The 24,169-nt window shown below is 38.1% G+C and overlaps 1 protein-coding gene across 1 annotated transcript in view; it reads left to right on the plus strand.

Moving 5' to 3' along the window:
* The window catches only part of FBLN7 (fibulin 7), a 67,521-nt gene extending 43,970 nt beyond the window's left edge, over window positions 1–23,551 (plus strand). The window contains exons 4-8 of the mRNA XM_075203759.1: window positions 10,673–10,798; window positions 10,900–11,037; window positions 13,239–13,376; window positions 17,147–17,285; window positions 18,320–23,551. Coding sequence (XP_075059860.1) covers window positions 10,673–10,798; window positions 10,900–11,037; window positions 13,239–13,376; window positions 17,147–17,285; window positions 18,320–18,692 — 914 coding nt within the window. The 3' untranslated portion in view covers window positions 18,693–23,551. The remainder of the gene's footprint in view (window positions 1–10,672; window positions 10,799–10,899; window positions 11,038–13,238; window positions 13,377–17,146; window positions 17,286–18,319) is intronic.
* The last annotated feature ends 618 nt before the right edge of the window (window positions 23,552–24,169 follow it).

The following is a 24,169-nucleotide window of genomic DNA, read 5'->3' on the forward strand; positions in this document are numbered from 1 at the left end:
GATAAGACAAAAGTGGAACATTTGGCATGTACATTAGGCACTATGTTTGTCACAAGCCGAAAACTGGACCTCACCCTAAGAACATTATCCCTAATGTGAAGCATGTTGCTGGGAGCATGATGTTATGGGAAAGCTTCTGTGATTCAGAGACTGAAGAACTTATCAAAATAAAAGACAAAATTGGTGGGGGAATATATAGACAAATCTTATTGGGAAACTTTCTGTGATTTGGGAATCCATCAGGAGAGTGACCCCAAGCATACAGCAAAAGTCACATTACAGTGACTTAAATGAAAATAATCTATGTCCTGGAATGGATCAGTCTAATCCAAGATCTCAACCCCATCAAGAATCTGTGGAACGGTTTGAAAACTTCTGTTCAGTGACAGCTCCCATCAAACTCTAAGGAACTCGTACAATATTGCAAGAAGATGGAAAAAGGTTGTGATGTTCAGAAATGGTCACAGCTGGTAGAGTCTTAAACAATGACAGTCACAGCTGGAATTACAGAAAACACTTTAGATTTTTTTATTTACTTAACATTTCTGAATATTTTTTGTTATTTAATATTAATATTTCTCAGATAAGTCCATTTTGATTCCATGATGTAAGAAAAAAAAACATGAATAATGAAAAAGATGTTGAATACTTTTTATAACACTTCCAACTATTTAAAATTAGGATAGTTTACAAAGGGCATCCCAGCACATCTAAAAAATTGTGCCTACATTAGTCAGTATATTTCTGTGTTTACCCCCATACTTCATCACCATCTATTTATATAGCGCCACTTATTCCGCAGCGCTGTACAGAGAACTCACTCACATCAGACCCTGCCCCATTGGAGCTTACAGTCTATATTCCCTAACATACACACACAGACTAGGGTCAATTTTTTAGCAGCCAATTAACTTACTAGTATGTTTTTTGGAGTGTGGGTGGAAACCGGAGCACCCGGAGGAAACCCATGCAAACACACAAACAGGCCATGGTTGGGAATCGAACTTATGACCCCAGTGCTGTAAGGCAGAAGTGCTAACCACTTAGCCACCGTGCTGCCCATACTTAGCACAGTCATCCTCCATCAATGCATCAGATGTGCATGATCATAAAGTGAGGAAAGTGTGTCTTCACAGTGAATCATCATATTTGATGATGCACACGGACGGCTTCTTGCTTGAAACAAACAATGCTTTATTTTTTACATCACAATAATACAGCAAACACTTTGGCAGGACAACATCAGGCAACCTAACACTGGCTAGTCCCAGTTTACATATCTGGTCACAGGCCACTAACTTGCATTGATCACCATGCACAAGTGCACTATACAGTCTTTTATAGTTGAGACCCCTCTAACTTGATGTACAATTGGCACTCCAACTTTGCATTTAAATGGAAGTCTCCTCAGGTGCTCTGTAACTCTGTCAGCTCCACTGTTAGCTGTGGAAAAGACACTTTCAAGGCATGCAAGTTACATCACACATTTCATACTTCTACTTTGTGACACATGTCTCCTACCTGCATATCTCTCATCCTAGGTGCACTACTTTAACTGTATGTAACTCTGTCTGCAGCCTTTTACCTGCAGACCATCAGCTGAATAGCTGATTACTCTCTTATAGGCCCAGGGTTGGACTGGCCCGCGGGGGGAGCCCAGACCCTGATGGCTTCCCTCTTTGTTGGCGGGAGGGCTTGTACCTTAGAAAAAAATATATACTTTTTTTAAAAAAAAAATTCCTTACTTGATCGCGGCGCCTTTGCCCCTCCTCTCTCCTCTCTGCCACATTCGCATTGAATGTCGGGTGTGACCTCATCATGCGCGACGTTCAGTGAGGAGCAGCGCAGAGAGGAGAAGGCAAGAAGACAAGAAGAGAAGAAAAGTGAAGAAAGAAGCCGATAGAAAAGGTAAGTAAAGGAACTGAAGTAAGGGGGAGCAAAGGCAGCATGGCAGAGTGTGAAGGGGGCCAAAGCAGCTTGGCAAAGTGTGAAGAGGGGCAAAGGCATCATGGCAAAGTGTGAAGGGGGGCCAAAGAAGCATGGCACAGGGTGATGAAGGGGGGCCAAAGGCATCATGGCAGAGTGTGAAGGGGGCCAAAGCAGCTTGGCAAAGTGTGAAGAGGGGCAAAGGCATCATGGCAAAGTGTGAAGGGGGACCAAAGAAGCATGGCACAGGGTGATGAAGGGGGGCCAAAGGCATCATGGCAGAGTGTGAAGGGGGGCAAGAGCAGCATGGCACAGGGTGATAAAGGGGAGCCAGGAAAAGGGTGGAGCAAAAGCAGTATGGAGGGCGCAGTGGGATCATAAGGGGGCAATGCATGGTGATGAAGGGGCACAGTAATATGTGTGTGATGGAACAGCGTGCTTGTGGCAATGTAATGTGTGTGTGTTTGTGTGTGTGTGTTAGGTGGTAGCTAACTAATGGGTGCTATTTTATTTGTGTGGTGATGGTGGGGCAATTTAATTTTATAGTGGGAACTATTCATTTAAGATGGGGTGGTTTGGGGGCTATGAATTGAATATAGGGCTGAGTTTGAGGAGCATGAGGTCTATTTATTAAATGTGAATATGAATTATTTAAAGTGATGGTTGCGGGAAATAGTTATATTTATTAAATGTAAATACTATTAATTTATTGCTGGGGCTGTTTGGAGGGAGGGAAATAGGTGTATTTATTAAATGGTAATACTATTATTTTAATGTTGGGGCTGGAGGAAGGCCTAAGTATTAATCGTGGGTCCTATTGATTTAACGCTGGGGCTGGTTGAAATTTTCTAAATGTACCCATTTTTTTTTCCAAATAGGGCCCCCAACATTCCAGGATCCAGCAAGCCACAACTAAAGAAAGCAGCAACCACAGATGGGGAAAGTGACAAGAACAGGTAGGAGAGAGCAGAAGAGTTTGTCAAATGTTCTGATTCTAGTGGGACAATTCCAATTTTTGGTGACTGTTCTGCCCAATCTAAGGGGCCGTTCAAGACTGTGTACTCTTTATACACGCACTGCATTCTTTATATACTACACTATGGTGCTAGCTGTCCTTTGTGGGCTGACCACTCACCATCTAGTGTCTGGTCTCGCCTCTATTATGGCTGGCCACACCACCTCTGGTGGGCCGCTAGCACTGCAGTCCCCCGGTGGGCCCTTCATGCCCCAGTCCGACACTGTATAGGTCCATGGCAAACCCATCCCTTTGTCACAATTAGTTTAAAAAAAGAAAGGTACTTGTTAATTTATACTGTATGGGCGTAATTGTAGCTCAACAGAGCTGTGTCGCTTCTACTTTAACCACTGTTTTCAAATTTCTTGCTCAAGTCAAGATTCACTCATATGATTCACTCATATGAAATATTCACTCATATGAAATATTTAAAAACAATGGTTCAAGTGGAAGACGTGGCACTAAAGTACTGAGAGAAAAGTACACATTATTAATTTTAAAAAGTTTGATCTAAGGTAAAAAAAAAACATTATATATATATATATATATATATATATATATATATATATATATATATATATCTTGCGTTTGCCCCTACTAGCATATAATCAGCAACAACCAACCCCTAAATCCATGTGCTCTCCCATTAAACATGGTGCATTCACAGGAACATAGCTACAAATGGCATATGTGCAGCAAGAAGCACATGTTTTGTAGTTTTATAAATTATCCTGTGCATACAGATGTGTCCTAATACACTGTAATACAAAGTAACAGATGCCATTCTTTCAGTTAGAGCTATAGAAGACTGTGCCTCAACTGACATCATACTGAAAGGCACAAATTGTCTATCTTAATATAGAACATTTCTTAATAAAGGATGTGTCATATAATTAGAATGAAAAATGTTGGATGTCTATCAGAAAAAAACTGATTTGATAATTATGTATAATATACCTTTAATTGCAGCAATATTGCAAAGCATTATATAATACAGCTAAAATGTGCTAAAGGGCATAATTATAAACAAGTGTTGTGTTCCTCTGGAAATAGAGAGTTCATATTTCCTCTTCTCCTGGGCTGTTTAAATGTTAATGAACCATTAAAATATCTGTTATAGCTCAGTAATGACTGCAAACCCTAGGATTTAGATAGTAATGACATATGGAAACATTCTTTGCACTCAGTTTGTATAATACCAAGAAAAGTTTGGGGTAACATTTTTAGAGTATAAAATCACACATTTTCTTGAATGTATTACACTTGTGAAAAGTATAAGTGACACCAAGGAGCAGTGTACATTAAGTATAAGTGACACTAAGGAGCAGTGTACATTAAATATAAGTGACACCAAGGAGCAGTGTACATTATGTATAAGTGACACCAAGGAGCAGTGTACATTAAGTATAAGTGACACCAAGGAGCAGTGTACATTAAATATAAGTGACATCAAGGAGCAGTGTACATTAAGTATAAGTGACACCAAGGAGCAGTGTACATTAAGTATAAGTGACACCAAGGAGCAGTGTACATTAAGTATAAGTGACACCAAGGAGCAGTGTACATTAAGTATAAGTGACACCAAGGAGCAGTGTACATTAAGTATAAGTGACACCAAGGAGCAGTGTACATTAAGTATAAGTGACACCAAGGAGCAGTGTACATTAATTATAAGTGAGACCAAGGAGCAGTGTACATTAAATATAAGTGACACCAAGGAGCAGTGTACATTAAGTATAAGTGACACCAAGGAGCAGTGTATATTAAGTATAAGTGACACCAAGGAGCAGTGTACATTAAGTATAAGTGACACCAAGGAGCAGTGTACATTAAATATAAGTGACACCAAGGAGCAGTGTACATTAAATATAAGTGACACCAAGGAGCAGTGTACATTAAGTATAAGTGACACCAAGAAGCAGTGTACATTGACATCTTTTCAAAAAAGTTTGCTATATTACTATGTATTCCTATGTTTCCGTTAAGCAAGCACAACATTTGCCTTTTTAAGGGTGCGTGCACACAGGCGTGCAGCCAGAATCAGTCCTCTGCTTGAACTGCGTTGCTTACAGTGAATGGAACAGTATGCAGCTAATGCGGATCATTGATCCCAGTGTTGATCTCATGGGCAATTTTCTAGACTGACATAAGTTTCCAGCATGATTTTGCATTTAAAAAATGTCATTATGCACATACGCTAGGAAAACAACATATTTTCGTGAATAGACAGTGTAAGAACAGATTAAAGACACGCTAAGCACTTATGTCTTGATGATTAGATTGGGAATGGGTTTTGTTGTATATTGCTAAGAACTTAAAGCGATGTTGATATTTGTTGCAAAATACTTGAGTATGAGGCTTGCTTTCTATACAAGTATTGTCAGGAATTTTTGGGACTTCAGTTTTCCAGATAAGGGTTTTGTTCAGTTTTTTGTACCCAAAAAAATCTAAATACTATGTTAGTTTTTTCAGTTTAAACAAAAACTGTTGTTCCATAAACTGCCCCTGGCATTCATTTCCTAATTGAATTGATTAGCAGTGCTCCTCACATTGACACTTGATAATTATGTCTGAGCATGGGACATTATTGCCAATCAGCAGCAATCATTTTTTTTTTTTTTTATTTTTTTTTTTTTGGGGGGGGGGGGGATTTTATGAATAACAGGTTTGTGGATAAGAGATGCCACATCTGTATTTAAACTATTGGATGAAAATGGGGCCACTAGTCTGATCTGGCTCTTCAAATGACAGGCACCTTACAACAAGTATATTTACTAAACTGCGAGGTTTGAAAAAGTGGAGATGTTGCCTATAGCAGCCAATCACATTCTAGCTGTCATATTGCAGAATGCACTAAATAAATGATAACTAGAATCTGATTGGTTGTTATAGGCAACATCTCCACTTTTTCAAACCTGCAGTTTAGTAAATTCACCCGTTAATGTGGTATACAAACTTTCCCTAGTTTAAAGTGGTTCCCTAATGTTAAATAATGTGATTCAAATACAATGTTTCAGACACATGGCAATTATCCATCTGCCATATAGTTCACTTTTCAAGGAAGTATCCACACACATTTTAATACTGCAGGGGCACACGCAGGATTGGGGGGGGGGGAGAGCTGCTGCGCATGTGCCCGTTTCGGCAGCACTGTACTATACAGCAGCCGCGGCGCTGTCAAAGAAGCGTCCGCGGTGGTGCTGTATACAATACAGCACCGACGCGGACACTTCTTTGACAATGCCGCGGCTGCTGTATAGGACAGTGCCGCTATGGTGGGCACTTAGTAAGAGGAGGGGGGGTGTGTTTCTGGAGACCCAGAAACCCCCCTGCATGCGCCGCTGTGCTGGTATATTTATTATAAATTAATTATTATTCTTAAAGTTTCGCTAGACTTATTGTGATAAGCTAAGCTCATTTTAGGTAAGAGAAGAGCATAAGTGTACGATGGATGTCTTTAAGCCTGCTTTCAACCTATCCAGCGTAAAATGGAATTTGCTACTCTTTGCGAGGAAGGAAATCATACATCAAGACAGGAGGCTAGTCTGTCCTTTCTTGTTTCAATACAGATAATAGGCATGCAGAAATATTCACAGGAATCTCCATTAAAAAAATCCCTGGCACACTGTTATGCTGTAGCTTAAGACACTGAAACTCTCAGTGACTTACCACCTGTGCATTTTTAACTTTATGGTTCATTTTGTAAGTGTTATTTAATTTGTAATTTCATCAGCATTAGATACAGATGTCAGCCCACCTGTTGCCAGCCTTATCTACACAGAAACAATGATCACTGTATATGAAGCGGCTATGTGAAGGACGCATAGGTTAATGCTACTGACTTTGTGTTGAGTTACTTCATGGTCTAATTGTCCTTCGATATTTAGACTATGCTATTGATGACAGAATGAATCAGTTTCTTGGCAGGACATGGGGAATGTCTTTCCATGTGGCATTCATTGACCGTTTCTGTATATTCATTCCTGAGAAACAAGTAACAATACTGGAAAATAATAATAAATGTCAAATACAATATTTTGGGTATCAGAAGAAAAGATAGAAAAGCATTCAAATAATATATTTTACAGATGGTGATTTTGATACTTGATTAGAAATGGAAGATGGAAACAGGATGTTGCCAGATAAACTCCATTTAACCCACATTTTAAGTCAATGCATTTGTAAAGGGAAAATATCTACACAAAACCACTTCACCTCCTTTCTGTAGATAAGAATGATCTGCAAAAGGTCTAGGATAATGGCAGGAAGCCTCTGTACAGCAGGGGTTGTAAGAAACACTTCTTGTTGGTGGCCTTGGAAATGATAGTGGGAGGAGTTAGGGCGGAGTGAGCGGGTGCCTAGTTTTGTGGAGATCTGCAAAACCAATATTTCATTTTACAGAGTGGGATTATTTAAATGAGATAAATATGATTAGGGGAGGAGAGAGCGCAATTTTAGGGGCGTTCCTTGCAAATAGCTCTGAGTTCACTGTGATTGGGTCTTGTCCTTTATAGCCAATTGCTGCCTGTTGCTGTATGGGGTCCCACAGTGCTCTGCGGCAGACAGGAAGTCTCACTTCACTTCCTGTCTGCCTGATCTGAGGAGTGACACCGGCCAGAGCAGCTAAAGGTAAGTGAGGTGGGGGGGGGGGGCTGCCTATGTAAACTATAGGGAGGGGGCTGCCTATACTAAATTATAGGATGGGAGCTGCCTCTACTAAACTATGCGGGGGCTGCATATACTAAATTATAGAGAGGGGAGCTGCCTATACTAATCTATAGGGAGGGGGTGCTGCCTATACTAAACTATAGGGAGGGGGGGGCTGCCTGTGCTAAATTGTAAGGAGAGTGCTGCCTATACCAAACTATAGGGAGGAGGGCTTGCTATGATGTGTGAGGGAATAGGGGGGGGTTCTTAATATATGTATATTAATATATATAATATAGTAAAGTTTAGGTGGGGCTAATTATTTAATGGGTGCTATTTTATTTGTGGGGTGATGGTGGGGTAATTTAATTTATTGATGGGGCCTATTAAATTAAGATTGGTTGACAAAATTTTTGATTTAATGCTAGGGTGGTTTGGGGCTATTAATTGAATGCGGGGTTGAGTTTGTTACAAAAGAAGTGTTTTCTTGCAGATGCTTGCAAAATTTGACCTTTGAGGTGATCGCACTGGATATCCATTTTTTTATAAGGATTATTTTTAATGTCTTTTTTTGAAACACACAGTACACATATTTATATATTATATATAGAGAGATTTGACTGGTAGTTTGCATCTCAGGACGTCAGGGAAAGATGCAACAGTGCGGTGAGGTGCTCATATGCTGCTCTGGCGGACTGATCAAATACGATTGCGCCAACATGTTTTGTGATAGTTAAACTTATTTAACCAAAGTCAGATATGCTTCTATGAAGGGAATTTTGGAAGGATGTGTTAGTAGGCAACTAAACAAGTTTGAGCAGAGAGGTATAAACCAATCGCAAATCATCCAATAGGATTCATGTTTTTTTTTTTATTAATTTTTTTCAAACTCTTTTTATTAATTTTTTTGAAAACAAAGAAAATCAGTAGCAACAAGGACATTGTATACAATATCAGTTACATACATCAATAAATTAAAATATAGTTGAGAGTCTCAGAACATTTTGATACAAGTATTCAACATCAAATGTCATCATGATCAAAATAATTGTACTTATTATGTTATAAAAGACCTTATACATGTTTATTTATAGATGCAACTGTTCAGTAAGAGCGATTAATATCCCTGGGGTAAAAAAAAAACAAGATAGAAAAACATAGAATCAAAGGGAGGGAGGGTAATTGTCTGTAGGTAAGAAAAAGGGCCAAGGGGTGTAGACCGTTCTTTTATCCAACGATGTTCGTTGTCCCTAAGGAGTACAAAGAGGGCTGGGCAATGGGGTCACCAGGGCTGTTTGTCAAAAGCCAGACTCTAGCAAGTAATTCATGTATTTTTATAGCACAGGACTGGCAGCTTTTTCCCTGCATTACTTTAGAGATGACCCACTGTGTCTTAAGTCATCACATCCAGGTTTTCCTAAATGTTACTACAACCAAATTCCAGTAGTTCTAAATCCTGCCTACTTTTGTGTTGACCCCACCTCCAGTTGAGTTGGTCCCACCTACATGAGGCCACTTCAAGAATTTTTTCCTGGGGCACTTTAAGTTTCCAATCTGCCTCAGCTGTGATGTAATGACTTTAAGACACAAAGAAAGCACATTTAGTTTAAGGCCTATCACAGAACGGGTAGGGTACTAAAGTCTGACACTGGTATAGGTCTTTAATGTCGGCATTGTAATTGTCAACATTGTGAATGTCAACATTTGCAGTCTGTCCCCTCAATGGAAGTGTCGGCATTTAGCCTGCCATCATTTACACAGTCGGAATTGTGCACAGAGCATCGATCACCAAGTATGTAACAATTCAGTTTTGCAAAAATTCAAATTAAAGGGAAATCGTGAATATCGCATCCATGATTTAGAGTCACGGTTTTGTAACTATACTGAATTTCACTTATAAAGTTTATTGGCTACCTATCCTAGCATAAACTTTATAAGATTGTAAAACTCAATGTAAAATCAGTGCAGGGTCTCATAGGTATATATGTTATTACTATATTTTCATTGTGTTAAATTTGAAGCTTAAATTTGAAATTCCTATTTTAACAGTTTTATTGTAACGTTCTATATAAACTGTTTTACTGCAATACAATGTAGTACATGCATTTTAAATCACACATTTCATTTTATAGTGTTTTAAGTGCATCAATAAATTTTAAGCGCTGTATCTAATATCTGGGTTTTGGCAGTAATTACATTGCCAGCAAGTCATTTGTTCCAGTTGTGCATTCATGTCAGCCAAATATTACATTTTACATTGTAATTGTACTGCTATTGTGATATTATTGAGTTTGCAAACTATCATTTTACAAACTACAGATGCATTTGATTGTCTTTCCATGTTTTATCTATTTCTTTACTTTAGACAACTTTCAATGTGATTCTATTGTGATTTATTTTTTATGTCATGTCTGCATACTATAAATATATTTTAAGCAATTTCATTAGTATAAGAGCATATATATGAAAAGCCCAATTGTGAAGCTTTCCCTATACTGCCTTACCCTATACCCTATACTTTGCCTATATAGGTACCGCCTCTACCGTACCTATCACAGGTTGGCAATAACAGAGCAAAGCCGTTAAAAATTCTTTATTCTTTGAAAAATATATTTTTTGTAATGTATTTTTTTTTTGTATGTTTCAACTTTTTTAACTAAATGGAACTAAAAGCCAAACTCTGGGCACATCCACTGCTTACCAGTTTGGAATCATGTGAATGAGGAGATTCTGAACTGTCTATATCATATGTCTCTAACGTACTTTGGAACAGCACTGTAATCTACAGAGTGTTAACACTTCTGAATACTGCAGGCAACATAGATATTGGTCCAAAGCAAATCCACCATCAGAGTGTGTGAGTGTGTGTGTGTGTGTGTGTGTGTGTGTGTGTGTGTGTGTGTGTGTGGGCCCATTCACTTGTCTTGTTTTTTTGTCCAGTCAGCTTAAAGCATATTCCCCAGGCTTAAAGAACGCACATTGAGCGGCTGATATTAACATTAATATGTTCAAGACCTTACATGTTGATTTTCTGTTACTTGCATGCCATTGACTCACTCATAGCCCTCATTGTACCTTTCTTAGATATCAGACCATGCAGCAGCCAACCATGTCTAAATGGAGGAACATGCATAGAAGGAAGCAGCCAATACAAATGTAATTGTCCTCCAGAGTGGAAAGGATCCAACTGCCAGCTTAAAACACAAACAGGTACCGTATTTTTATGGCGAGAAAGGCCAAGAAAAGCATTGTCCAGTATTCTACAACTGATGGCATATTAATTCATTCTCCCTGTGTACCTATCTATTAAGCACCACCTGAGCGGCCAGTGGACGACGATGCTACTTTAAGCCGCAAAGCAATCTGTACAAGAGTTGATCGTACTCAGCACTGTAGCTGTGATGCTGGATTCCAAATGAGTGGCACACCGGAAAACAGTGTATGTCAAGGTACATAAAACAATGTATAAGTATTTATATACAGATAACTTGGTAAACAAAGATGTCCTGCCTTTCAACTAGTGGTAATATAATGAAGTTTATTCTCCTCTAAACCATGTCAATAAACTTTTGTTGTGTATAGAGCTTATTTAAATGATGACCATGGAATAAATGTATCAAGCTGCAAGTTTCCGGTGGGGTTGAAAAGTGGAGATGTTGCCTATAGCAACCAATCAGAATCTAGTTATCATTTATTTAGTACATTCTACAAAATGATAGCTAGAATCTGATTGGTTACTATAGGCAGCATCTACACTTTTCAAACCCACCAGAAACTCGTACCTTGATACATTTACCCCCATGACTTAAATCCTCTATATTTTACGGTTATGCAAATGTAATAAGTGGTTATATTCATACATTTGTGTTCATTGCAGCCAATCAAGAGACAGCTCAGAGCCAGGAAAGAAACTTTTTTTTATATTCAAAATGGGAGAATTTATATAAATTCAATACACATCAAGTACAGGGGCAGGCTGGGCTGGGGGGCAGGGGGCATCTGCCCCCCCGGGCTGGTCCCATAGTGGGCTACCTTGGGCTGGGTCACTGGGCCACCTGCATTTTTTTTTAAATGTTCCTAATAGGCTGCCGAGTCAGGTCTTGGCCCCCAGGCTAAAATTTGCTAGTCCTCCCCTGACAGGTACTAATTGTTCTCCAATCAATAAGATTAGTGCTAGGTTGTCCCCAGCACATTATAACATGATATGTGATAGACACTGCACAAAACCCTACACATTCATAGTTGTCTCTCATAATCACAACACATTTCTCCCACATAAACACCATGGCACTCGTAGGATGTGTATCTAATGCAGGTTCTGAAGGTCATCTATAAAGGTAGGTGCTGTTGATAATGACAGCATCAGCAGGAACCTTTGCTATGTTTAAAAAAATAATAAATAGTAAGTTTTAATAATCAAACCACTCCTATGAATGAGTAGCCAGCACCAGGGTTATGGCCTAGGCTGATTACTTCTAAATACGTTTGTGGTTCCCCTCCCAAATCAGTCACTAGTACCAGACTGGGCCATGGTATATCAGGGAAGCCCGCAGTGTGGGGTTTCCTGTCATAATATGAAAACAACCACATGTGGACAAAATAGGGGAATCAAGCCTGCTAAAAACATGTTCCTCACCCCTTCAGGGTCAAGAAGCCACAGGGACTATTCCTGACAACTGTGACGTGGGGGGAGGGGGGGGTGTTAAGGTAATAATGGAAAATTAAATGAAATACTATTGTGGAACTAGGGCCTGCTGAAATATGTACTTCTACAATAATACTACAGTAGTTCCTGAGAAAAATAAACATACTGAAATTCAAAATATTTTTTTATTGCAATTGAAACTCCCACAAACCCATAGTTTACCTTTTTATTGTACTCCTAAATCCATACGGAATCTTCTTGCTTCTGTATAGTTTCATATGTGCCAACATGCTCAACCTGTCAATGGTTGTCAGGCCTTGTTGGCCCTTGTAGTTCTACAATAGTGTATAATCTTATTTTCACTACACATATTACCCTAGCACCACTACAGGGCTACTGGCATGAGCCCCAGTACTATTCAGCATGGCTTGTCTCAAGGGGTGGGAGCACTGGGGTTTCACATTACAACAGAGGGAGACGACGTGGGTCTCCCTTTTATAGTGTGACCAGCGCAGCCTGTCATAGCCTGGTGCTGGTTACCGGTCTTTGTTCCCCTGCTTTAGTGATAATCATCTAACGCTATAGCACTGGTGACGGTAATTTATTTGGGGGGGAAAATTAGAGGATGACGCAGTTTTGAACAAAAATAAAAATAATGATTTATTACTCAGTAAAGATACAGCGTCCTGATCATCAAATTGGTGGTGATGACTGGTGTCTCTTTATATTGAACACATCTATGTGCTGCATTTTGTGCTACACCTGTCATAAAATGCATTACATTTAAAAGCCAAACTTGAAAGGCTATTTTGTGGCCACTGTGGCTGTCGTGTGCGCTTCTCCCATGATTTCAGAGTAGGTGTGCACCTTGATGTGTGCAGGGCGGACCATGTAGATGCACAAGTACAAAATCAAGAAGTAGTTTTGGCCTCCACATCAAGTGCAGTTAATGGTGACCTACACGTAAAGCAGAGGTTTGGTATGATGGCTTTGTCTCCTTTGTAGATGTTAATGAGTGTGAGGTGTACAAGGCAGAAGGAGGAACGCGACTTTGTGTGCACACCTGCATCAACGTTCCTGGCTCGTATCGCTGTGCTTGCCCTGCGGGATATAAGCTACTTGGTGATGGCAAACACTGTGAAGGTAATTGTGTAGTATTTCAAATATGAAAAGTCCAAACACTAAGGGGCATATTCAATTAGGATCCATGCCTGCGATGACGCGCTGCTGCGCGTATAAAAAGTGTCATTACCGTGCAGCAGCGCGTCATCGTGTGTGCGAATCCTAATTGAATATGCCCCTAAAAGTGTATGTACAAAGAAATATTATGATATATATGTAACTGGAGTATTCTTTGGCTCCTTAAAGAAGTAACTAAATAAAACTAAAATCTAGCATACTGTGAAGTTCACTATGTTAACATTAAATAATTTCTCTTGCATATACTTGTTGCAGCATTTGCTCAACCTACCAGGCCCCATGAGTAACCCATCCTTCCTGTACTAGTCTTGATCACCTGAGGTGTTTAGAACCAATTGAAAAACTGGACATAAAACATTGATTGGATGCCTTTCTTACAAGAAGTCATGGACACAATTAGTAGACCCACCTTTCTGCTAGTTGTTGGTGCTAGATTAACTAGTGATCAGATTCTAATCATCATCATCATTGTTTATTTGTAAGGCACCAGAGATTCTGCCACATCGGCCAGTTGGCATACGGATACATACCTACAAAAAAGCAAATACATGAATACACAAGTATAATAACAAATAAATTAAGTGTAAGCAGATGATATACAGGTAGGACAAAAACAAGTACGAATTCAGTGTTTATGAGTAAACCATCTGCATAGCGGTCACCTAAGAATTAAGTATAGGATATCACAGGCGCAATTGAGATAGATAGACAGATATTAGACATAAAGTAGAGAGGGTCGTGTTCGTGTGAGCTTGCATTCCAGTGTCTGGTCACCAGGGACCGATCCAAGGAGACAGTAGGCTTTGCTGCTGTACACTCACAGACTGTGACTCTCACGCTAAATCCACTAGGCATCACATGTCAGTGCATGGAGACAATAGGACAAGACACAGGCCGAGTGTCATGTTGGGCAGCACAGGTTCTGTAACAGGCAGACCGAGGTCATCAAAACATGTTGGGGTGGTAATAGATGGTCAGTCAGAAAGCAGAAGACATATACAATTATACAATAAAGGTGATGAGCAAGCCAGGTCAGTAATAGTCAGTCACATGAGCGTAAAAACATAACCCATAAATAGCACAGATACATGTTACTCAAACATGGTAATGTGAACTGCTGCTATCTGCATAGATGCTGGGACAAGTGGAGACATTAAGAGCAACTCGAGTTTCTTTTTAAATATCTTGGAGATCTAAAATGTTGTTATCAATAGCATGGATGGATTGGTAACTAGGATGAGAACCCTAGACAATGGAAAAAAAAAATTTCAAATAAAATCATGGATTTGATCATAGAGTGCATTCAGGTACAAATGTATCAGGCTCTAGCTTGAATTGAAAACTTGTGGATTGTAACAAAGTGGTGAAGGATTAAATAAAGTGGAGACTGATGATACAAGTGTTAGCTCAGCAGGTGCAGGAATAGCACTCTAAACTGTAGAACTTGGAGTAAACAATTGCTGAAATGGCTCCATGTAAGTAGACAGACCATGCAGGAATTTAATTATATAGTCTTGTTTGGCCTTCTGCGTCTCCACTTGTTCCAAGAGGTCTAAAATAGCTGAATGTAGGCAAAGAAATTTCATCATGACCTGAGCAAACTGTCACAGGCACAATTAGTGGAACCTCCTTCACTCTAGAAGTTGGTGCCTTTTCAGCCTTTTATAGGCATGTTTCTACTTTCAAATGTAACTACATGTAGTTTATGCAATTAATGGGATATTGCAGAGTAGTGGGACATCTTGATGTGCGGTGGGGGGACCTTCTGGGTACACTGGAGCAAAATCTTAAATGTGAAGCACACATTGCAAATGAGGTCCAGTGTATTTAAGACGATAGTGAATGACTGTGTCAGTGAACTTTCAACTAGTACACTAAGGTTGCCAGTTGCCATAGTCCCAATATTAATGATATATGTCACAGTGCTTCTTTCTATAGTCAGTTATGGAGAGTTACATCTGATTGATGGCTGAGTATATAATAAACCACACTTTGATACATATCCATAAGTTCACTTTAATATTATGGTAATTAACAACCAAAGATACGTCACTTTAAGCTGTAAGAGTTAATTTGTCACGTCTGACAAATTAATTGACGTAGTGGTCAGACAGCCAGGAGCAAAAAGTGGAAAAAAGAGGCAGCGGGACACATTGACGAACATATACTGTAAAAATGGATTATCCTTTAACTACTTCCACTGTTATATCATATAGGCAAACTCCACAGATGTGTGCTTGAGGCACTATGATGGTTACAAGTTCAACAAAGCTATAACTGAATTTGCAAAGTATTTAATAAAAATACACAATAGTTTTAAATTACCTTGTGTGATTGTGTGATTCCTTGTAGGGCCTGTCCACTTCTGTCATATTATTCAATTTGGAGGTGTTCCAATAGTTAAATTCCATTTTAGAATATATAATGTATCTAGAAATATATTAATCATATTTTAATATTGCTTGATTATCTATGATAATGTCAACTTACTTATAAAGAACATATTGTTTAGTATATCTTAATTATGTGTGATTGCCTAGCTTTGTACATAACTATATTTATAGTGCCACTGCAAGAAACAGTTATAATCAAAATGAATAAGAGACTCACTAAACAGACTCACTCAATGCAGCATCAACACTGGGGCCATGACTTTCATCAATACATACAGTAGATGTAAAAGTTTCTCTTCATACATAAAATACACATCGCAGCATAATGTAGGATGCAATGGGCAATATATATATATATATATATATATATACATACAAGTTAACCCGTGCATGATACTCATGCATTCTAGTCAAATCAAGCTACTTAAGGTGTTAAAAAGGTTCTTGTCATGCATTTGGGCCTAGCCCAGGCCTCCTCAGGGGAAGAGCGTTACTTCCCGACGTAAGCGCCCTTTTTTAACGTGGTTTTGTCCACATGTCACCACCTCATCATTCTTCTCCATCACCTCATCCTTCATTTTCATCGCCACATCTATCCAGATGTCTATCCAGACACAGGAATCTCTCTCAGCGGTCCTGAGTATCACACTCCTCTCACTCTGTCACCCCCGGCAACCACCAACCACTCCCCACTGTCACCCCCGGCAACTACCAACCACTCCCAACTGTCACTTCTCCTCCAAGAAATATATATATATTTTTTTTAAATCTTTATAAACACTTTTAACAATTAACAAATTAAATGAACAAATTAAAAACATCTTAGTATACCAAATTTCAGCCCTTTCTGATTTTTTTTTTCCACACACACACTAAGAATTTAGTAGGTCAGTGTATAACTCCGCCCAGCAGGTGGCGCTGCAGCTTGGTTTTATTTTTTCCACACACAGACAGACTAACACACGCCACTAGACATTTATATTATAGATATTGTATAACATCTTGTACATTGCAAGAAATAAGCAAAAAACAATATGAAATTGCTGCTGGGCATAGCAACCGTCAATATACTTTAACACCTGTTAATTACTTGCAAGTCTTAAATATCTGGAAGTCACCAAATAAATGTGCCACAATGAACACTGTATTGTTAGTCTTTATAAAAGAAGAGCTACAGACCACATTTAGTTATTTAAGATTTTTTCAATAATGAAAACAGCTTTTTCTTTTTTTCTTTTTTTCATTGGCACTTTAATAAAGCTTAATACCCTGCTCTACAATAAGACATTTTAAAACCAGATTGTTCTGTTTGATATCTAGATATAGATGAGTGTAATTCTGGACTACATAACTGCACCAAACTTACCATGTGCATAAACACTGCCGGAAATTTTCATTGTGTCTTTCCCGAGTGTCCAAAACCCAATGGGAACATAAGCTATGTGAAAACATCGCCAATGTAAGTATAGCATCGTTAATATGTTTCAGTAGATGGTCTCTTGTTCTCATTCATTGTAAAATAGTAAAGAATAATAAGTCTACTAACCAAACCTTCTCACATGTTGATTATTGTAAGCACTGTGGTTCTCGGGCTAAGTGTGGTTCATGCAAATACTCTAGTGTTAGCTTAAACAACCAGAATAAAATGAATAAGAGCAAAGTAACTTTGTTGCCTTGAACAAGCCTGTTTTTCTCCAAAATTTTAATTAATCAACAATTAACAAGTTTCTATGGCTATTGCAAGCACCATATTGGGATCTTCATACAAGGCTGCAGCAGCTCAGTACTTAGAGGATAGCTAGTGTGTTCCCGTCAAATGTGATGGGTAGTGTATGATAGGATACCAGTTACTTTTGGCTGAATTCAAAATCTTAAGTCAAGAACTTGAAGCTAGGGAGAAGACTTAGAGGAAGTTTATCAAGGCTACCTCCAAAAACTGTTCATTTCTATAGTGCCTTCATTAAGCAGAGCCTGTTATTGGAGCCTGTCTGTCTACTGTCACCAAACGGGATTCATTTCAAGATTCTCCTTAGAGCTCTTTTTCACGAATATACATATTTATGTATATATATATATATATATATATATATATATATATATATATACATGCATACATACATACATACAGAGAGAGAGATTTTTATATATATATATATATATATATATATATTACATACATACAGAGAGAGAGATTTTTATATATATATATATATATATATATATATATATATATATATATGTATTACATACATACAGAGAGAGATATTTATATATATATATATATATATATATATATATATATATATATATATATATATATATATATATATATTTGTATTTCTTGGATTTTAAAAAAATGTGTCTTGCGTTTTTATATATCTTTTGGCTCATGCTTACTATGGTGTGGTGCTTGAACATTATGGCTCGTGTGATGTACAATAATGGGACTAGTTTTTGCTTTGCTTTGTAAAGTTTTTTTTTTCCCCCCCATAGGCAATGTGAGCGGAACCCTTGCCCAATGGACAGCCGGTCATGCCATCATGCACCAAAGACAATCTCCTTCCACTACCTTTCTTTACCCGCAAACCTTCCCACTCCTGTCACACTTTTTCGTATGGCAACAGCATCAGCGCCAGGACGTCCAGGCCCAGACAGCCTGCGTTTTGGAATAGTGGGAGGAAACAGCAGAGGGAATTTTGTGATGCAAAGATCCGATCGGCAGACAGGAGAACTAATTCTTGTTCAAAGCCTACAGGGACCTCAGACCATAGAAGTGGATGTGGACATGACTGAGTACTTAGACCGCATGTTCCAAGCCAAACACGTCTCAAGAATCACTGTCTTTGTTTCACCGTACAACTTCTAAATTAAAGTGACTGATAATGTAGAGGAATGTACAAGACATAGCACAATTTGTGGAAGACAATAAATAGTTACAAATTCTGTTTCCAGTATGGACAATGGAACCAAAATGGAAAACGAAATGATAACTAGTAACACCAAAAATAGAAATGCTTTTATTTACCTCCAAATCAGTGAACACAGAGGACTGCTTCTTTGTATGTATGCACTACAATATGCATATCATAGCATTGACCAATATTGTATGTCTTAGTTGAAGACTACACCAACAGTGTAATTTGATAGTGCCTCAATGATGTCACCAGTTCCTAGTGAATTGATAGACTACATTATATTTGTTTGGCCCACAATATGGCCGCCTCTACTATGCAGTAACAGCTATAGTGGTGTTTCAAGACCCAGGTATGTCCCTCCTCTCATTTAATCTCCTTGATTCTCTATTCTCTCATTCCAAAGTCAGCAAATTAAATCAAGGGCCATTTTGACTGGAATTCATACATTGAACAAGCGGTTCACCATTTAGTGTTCATATTTAAATCAAAGAGGTGCGAAATATGCTTCAGAGGTTTAAACCCTTTCCAATCTGTGCATTTAAAACACACAGCTTTGTATATACAAAACAGATATATACACCTTATATACCTTTCAGTGATTACTGTGGTTGCTGAGCAAGTTGGCTGTAAACCCTTAAATGCTTTTAAGAAGAGCACATTTCCGTTGACAAATTTGCAACAACCCATATTATGACTGTACATACCTGTATGTATATAGAAATAATTATTGGGGTTCATAGAAAGAGCCACTACTGGTACTATCAGGTACCATCAATGATTGTAGCAGCATTCCAATATCATAAGATTGCAGTCACATGATTAGAAAGCAGAACTCTTATGTTTAGTAAAGTGAAAAACTCCCAATTGATCATATTATTTAGGGAGGAGTTTGTTGGTCACAAGGCAAGATGAGTGAAGTGATCCCAGTGATGTGCACTTCCTCCCCTCACCCTGTTTCTGCTGGACTCACCCTGGTGGACTGCATGGAGTGAGGGAGAAGTATACTCAACAACTTCCCTGCATCTGTTCTTATACAATTGTGTACAATAGCTTGCCATTTTGTATGTGCACAGCTACAATCATATAATAGTTTATTACACAAAGCATATATATAAAGTTGTAGGGTGCAGCCTTTTGCTTACTTGCAAACCCCAAAACAGTTGACAGAATTTTTTTTCCAGGAACAGACACATACTTGACATATATTATTTAGAGATGCGCATATCTTTTTTATTTTCCCTTTGTGTTTTAGTGTAAATATTAAGAAATGACCATATGAAAATATTCCTTATTTTCTATAAAGGTGATACTAACTCTGCTTCCAGAGTTTACAATTCACTGTAAAAAAAATACTTTTGTCTCTATTCTATAATCTAATTTTCTCATCCCAAAGTGATCTTATTCATGAGTGATCATTTTCTCATAATATTAAAGATTGGGTGCTCGGCTGTTATGGCAATATCGTTTGAAACATTAACACCCCTAGAAACGCTATAACAGAACCCTTTCCAAAGAACGCAATATGTTCCAGTGTACTTGGTTGCCCCCAAATCTTAATTTATGTTAGTAGGGGCTTATTACGTTGAGATACTGCTAAGTAGGGTGGACAGGACACTGAAGGAGGGAAGTGGTAGACAAGGCACTGTCAAATAAGCAGGCGGAGGCCGGGGCGGGCACAGACTAATAGTGAGTCCAGTAATCAGGCCAAGGTCAGAGTAGGCAGAGATCAGTAGCAATTTTGGTAATCAAGCCGAGGTCAGGGTGAACAGAGGTTAACAAAACAAGATGTGGTCAAGGACACGAGAAAGAAGCAGAGTCCAATATATGTTCCTGGTACCAATAGCAGATCAATACCGAATAAGCAGACAGCACACTAGTTCAGAAGTATCTCCACTAGAGGTGATAGAACGGAAGGGGTTTTTAAATGCTAGGGAACCAATGAGAGGGAGTCCAGCCTAATTAACTTGTGCAGAAGGCTCACAGAAAGAGGACGCTGTTAGCTGTTGTTTGGCAACCATCTCACAGCAAGGAGGGGCCCACTGCCACCTGATTGGTCCAAGATGCCTGCTGTCGCTACTAGGACACTAGCTTGGCGGACAGATAACACTATTATTGGTTTTGTGCCAGGGCGTGGATTTGATATTATTGGTGAAATGTCTGGTTCCAAAGAGTCTGAAAAATTAAAGAGAGCAGGTAAGGGGAGTCAGTCACAACCCCTTAAGTTATGCTATAGCTACTAAATTGTGGCACAAATAGTAGAAAATAGCAAGAATCTTTTTACAACAAACTATCGTTTTGGTTTCATAACCTTTTTGGTAAAGTCTCTGACCCTTCCTGGCTGCTATGTATATAGAAACCTATATTTTAGCATAATCTCCTTTTAAAAGTAATTTTGCCTATACTATCTTATTTTGAAATGTCCCTAAAGACAAAGATAAGTTTACCTGGCTGAGGCTGCCGAAATTGGGGTGGATAAATATAAAAGGCTTCCATAAATATCCTGACCAATTTGTTAAGTTAATTTTAAATTAAAAATATTATGTGTTAATTATTCTTGTCTAGTGTAATACAAATAGATAATATAAAAAAGTTCAAAGTCACATTTTGTTTTAAATAAAAATTGTTAGAATAAAATTCTAACACATTGATGAAATATATTTGGTGTAGTATGAACATAGGTGGTCTGCCCCAGCTTGCTGGGAAATCTTTTTTTACGCTGGTGACACAATTGTCTTCATTAGAATTTGATGTGCAAATGAGAGATTCTATTATGTCAAGGGAAATTTAATGAATATGTTATTAGAAATGCAATAAACATGATATATAGAAGTAGAAATTTAATAAAGGGGACATGTTCTACAGCAAATGGAAAGAACAGCTTAAATGTTGCAAATAAAATACAATTTGGGAAAGAGAAAATTAATGTATGTTATTGGGAATAGGATAAATGAGACATGTCATACAGGACGTGCAATAAACAGTTTATACTGTAGTGAATACACAATACAGGGAGCATATCCTGTAGAGTATGAAATAAAAAGATTATATTTTAGGGGGATCAAAATAAAGGGAAATATCCTGCAGGAAACAGGATAAAGAGGCTAGCTATATGTTGGTGGTATAAAGGAAATAAAACGTAGGTAATGGAAGAAACATGATTAAAGTTAAGCAAAATTTAATGCAAATTGACGGACATCGGCTGAACAGGATATACATAAAAGAGTTACAAAGTACTGGTTATATAATCTGTGAGTTCTGCTTGTGTTTTCACAATCCAGCAAATAGAGTGCAAGGTGTAGTCCTCCTATCAGCTTCACCTATATGGTGACTAGTGCAGGTTTATTGTAGAACCTCCTTCCATGGTTCCAACACAATTATAGAGAAAGAGCCAAGAAGCCAAAACTCAGATGAATAGGAGTAATTTTATTCCAAAATAACCAGTGTACAAAATCTCCAGATTCACCTGAGGAAGAGGCAGGCCCCAAAATATGGTATATATGCTTCGGCTATTTTGGACTAAAGTTACCCCTATGGGAGAACCAGTTGTGACTAAGTTGTGGCTTCCACTTTTCTTTACATGTTAGTGCAAATTGAATATAATGCAGAACAATTAATTTAATATGATTAGAGTCAAATGGAATTCTGGTGAAATTTCATGAGAATCCAGTTTTGTGGCAGAACAGTCTATTTTCAAAGATCAAGCGATACAATTTTTGAATTCCAGTTTGCTTCACCATTCTGCCATTCCGTACTGTATTTGTAAATTTGCATTTGGTGGCTGGTATAAAGGCGATCAATTAATTCTGCCACGTGGTGTGGTTGGGGTAAGACTGGAAATACTTAAGGCAAAATTCTTTTAGTGAAAAGGGCAAAATTTTGCATGTAAAATGAAGCAACTATTTCGCTAAAAAGTTTTAACATTTTTGCTATAAACAAAATATATATTATTAGAAAGGGAATAAAATGGGAATATCCATCTGTACTGGACATGCACATCAAAAATGCATACGCATATGTCCATATGTAGACTGTTGTGTATTGTTGACTTGTGTCTCCTTATGCCTGGAGAGGGGTTATGGGGTGGTCAAAGCATAGATCAAGTACAGTAAATGTTCATGTAATTGTGACAATTAGACATGGGTGCATCTGCAGATATGTGGGTGCTGGAGGGCTGGTGCAGCAATATGCAATGATGATGATGACTATCTGCAGCACTATCTAGCAGCTTCTGATTGGATGATTGTGTATTGATCCCTCCAGCTGATAGTACTTAATTCATTAGAGTAGCGGCTATATTATATGATGTCATAGCCGCCTATTCTGATTACTCAATTGACATTTCCCTTTGGAAGACTATAGAAAAGACATTTACCATTACATTTGTAAAGGGGAATTCAAAAGATGTTTGTAGTTAATTTAATTTGTATTTTTGATTTGTATTTTATGACATTTTATATGGAACCTGCGAGTTTTGCATTTATTAATAACATTGTCAAAACAATATTCTCTCTTGTGTATTTGAAATGCATTACATTAATATATTGTGTACTAATAGGGTAATGAGACTTTAGCATTTATTACTAACTCTGTTGTACCATGTCTCTACGCTATCTCTACACCATCTATGCACTACATTTTTTACTCCTGATGCACACCTGGCGCAAATGCTACTGTTTTTGAGCTGGACACATCTTCAGATGCCTCCGACTCAACATATGCACCTAAATATGTTTTTTTGAATGTGCGTCTTTTCCCTATGCATATGCAATATTATTACAAATGGAATGGAATAAATATAATATAGCTTGAATAGCTTTTGTTTTCTGACTGCTTTATTATTCTAAAAAGAGGAGATAAATAAAAAGATGTGTTTGTGGCCACTTTGTAAGGAGTTGTTCCTGAATGAGAAGTGTTTTCAGATAGAGCTCATCTTCGATTGGTTGAGCGGTAAGAGGGGTGTAGCGTATGTGGCTCAGAACTGCAACAAGTATTGCCTAATAACATTTAGTTCTAAGAATTGGAATTGGCTGGAGCTAAAATATAGATACCATGTTGTATTGTGTAAATGGTGACAATATTGACAAAATATTACAATCTGCATCAGCCTCTGTAATTCATATTGATCTCAGTGTATATTAAGAGGCTAAACAATTCAGGGTACCCAACTGCTGAATTGGCAGGTAATCCATACATATTATATAGTTCCCACAGAATTGTACTAGTACAAATTGATATGAGTGCAAAATTAAATAGCACATGAGATACCTTGATTGCTTCTTCTATGGGGATCAAACCTGCAACTGTCTTTAGTCAAGTACTTGTACAGTGCCTGTAATCACCTGCTGTCTGGTGTCTGGAACTAGCACTGTGGCTGTAATTATTAACAGGACATGCACAGAACCCTGTATTCACCAACTGCCTGGAGCCA

This window comes from Mixophyes fleayi, chromosome 3, assembly GCF_038048845.1.
Source record: "Mixophyes fleayi isolate aMixFle1 chromosome 3, aMixFle1.hap1, whole genome shotgun sequence".
Taxonomy (NCBI): Eukaryota; Metazoa; Chordata; class Amphibia; order Anura; family Limnodynastidae; genus Mixophyes; species Mixophyes fleayi.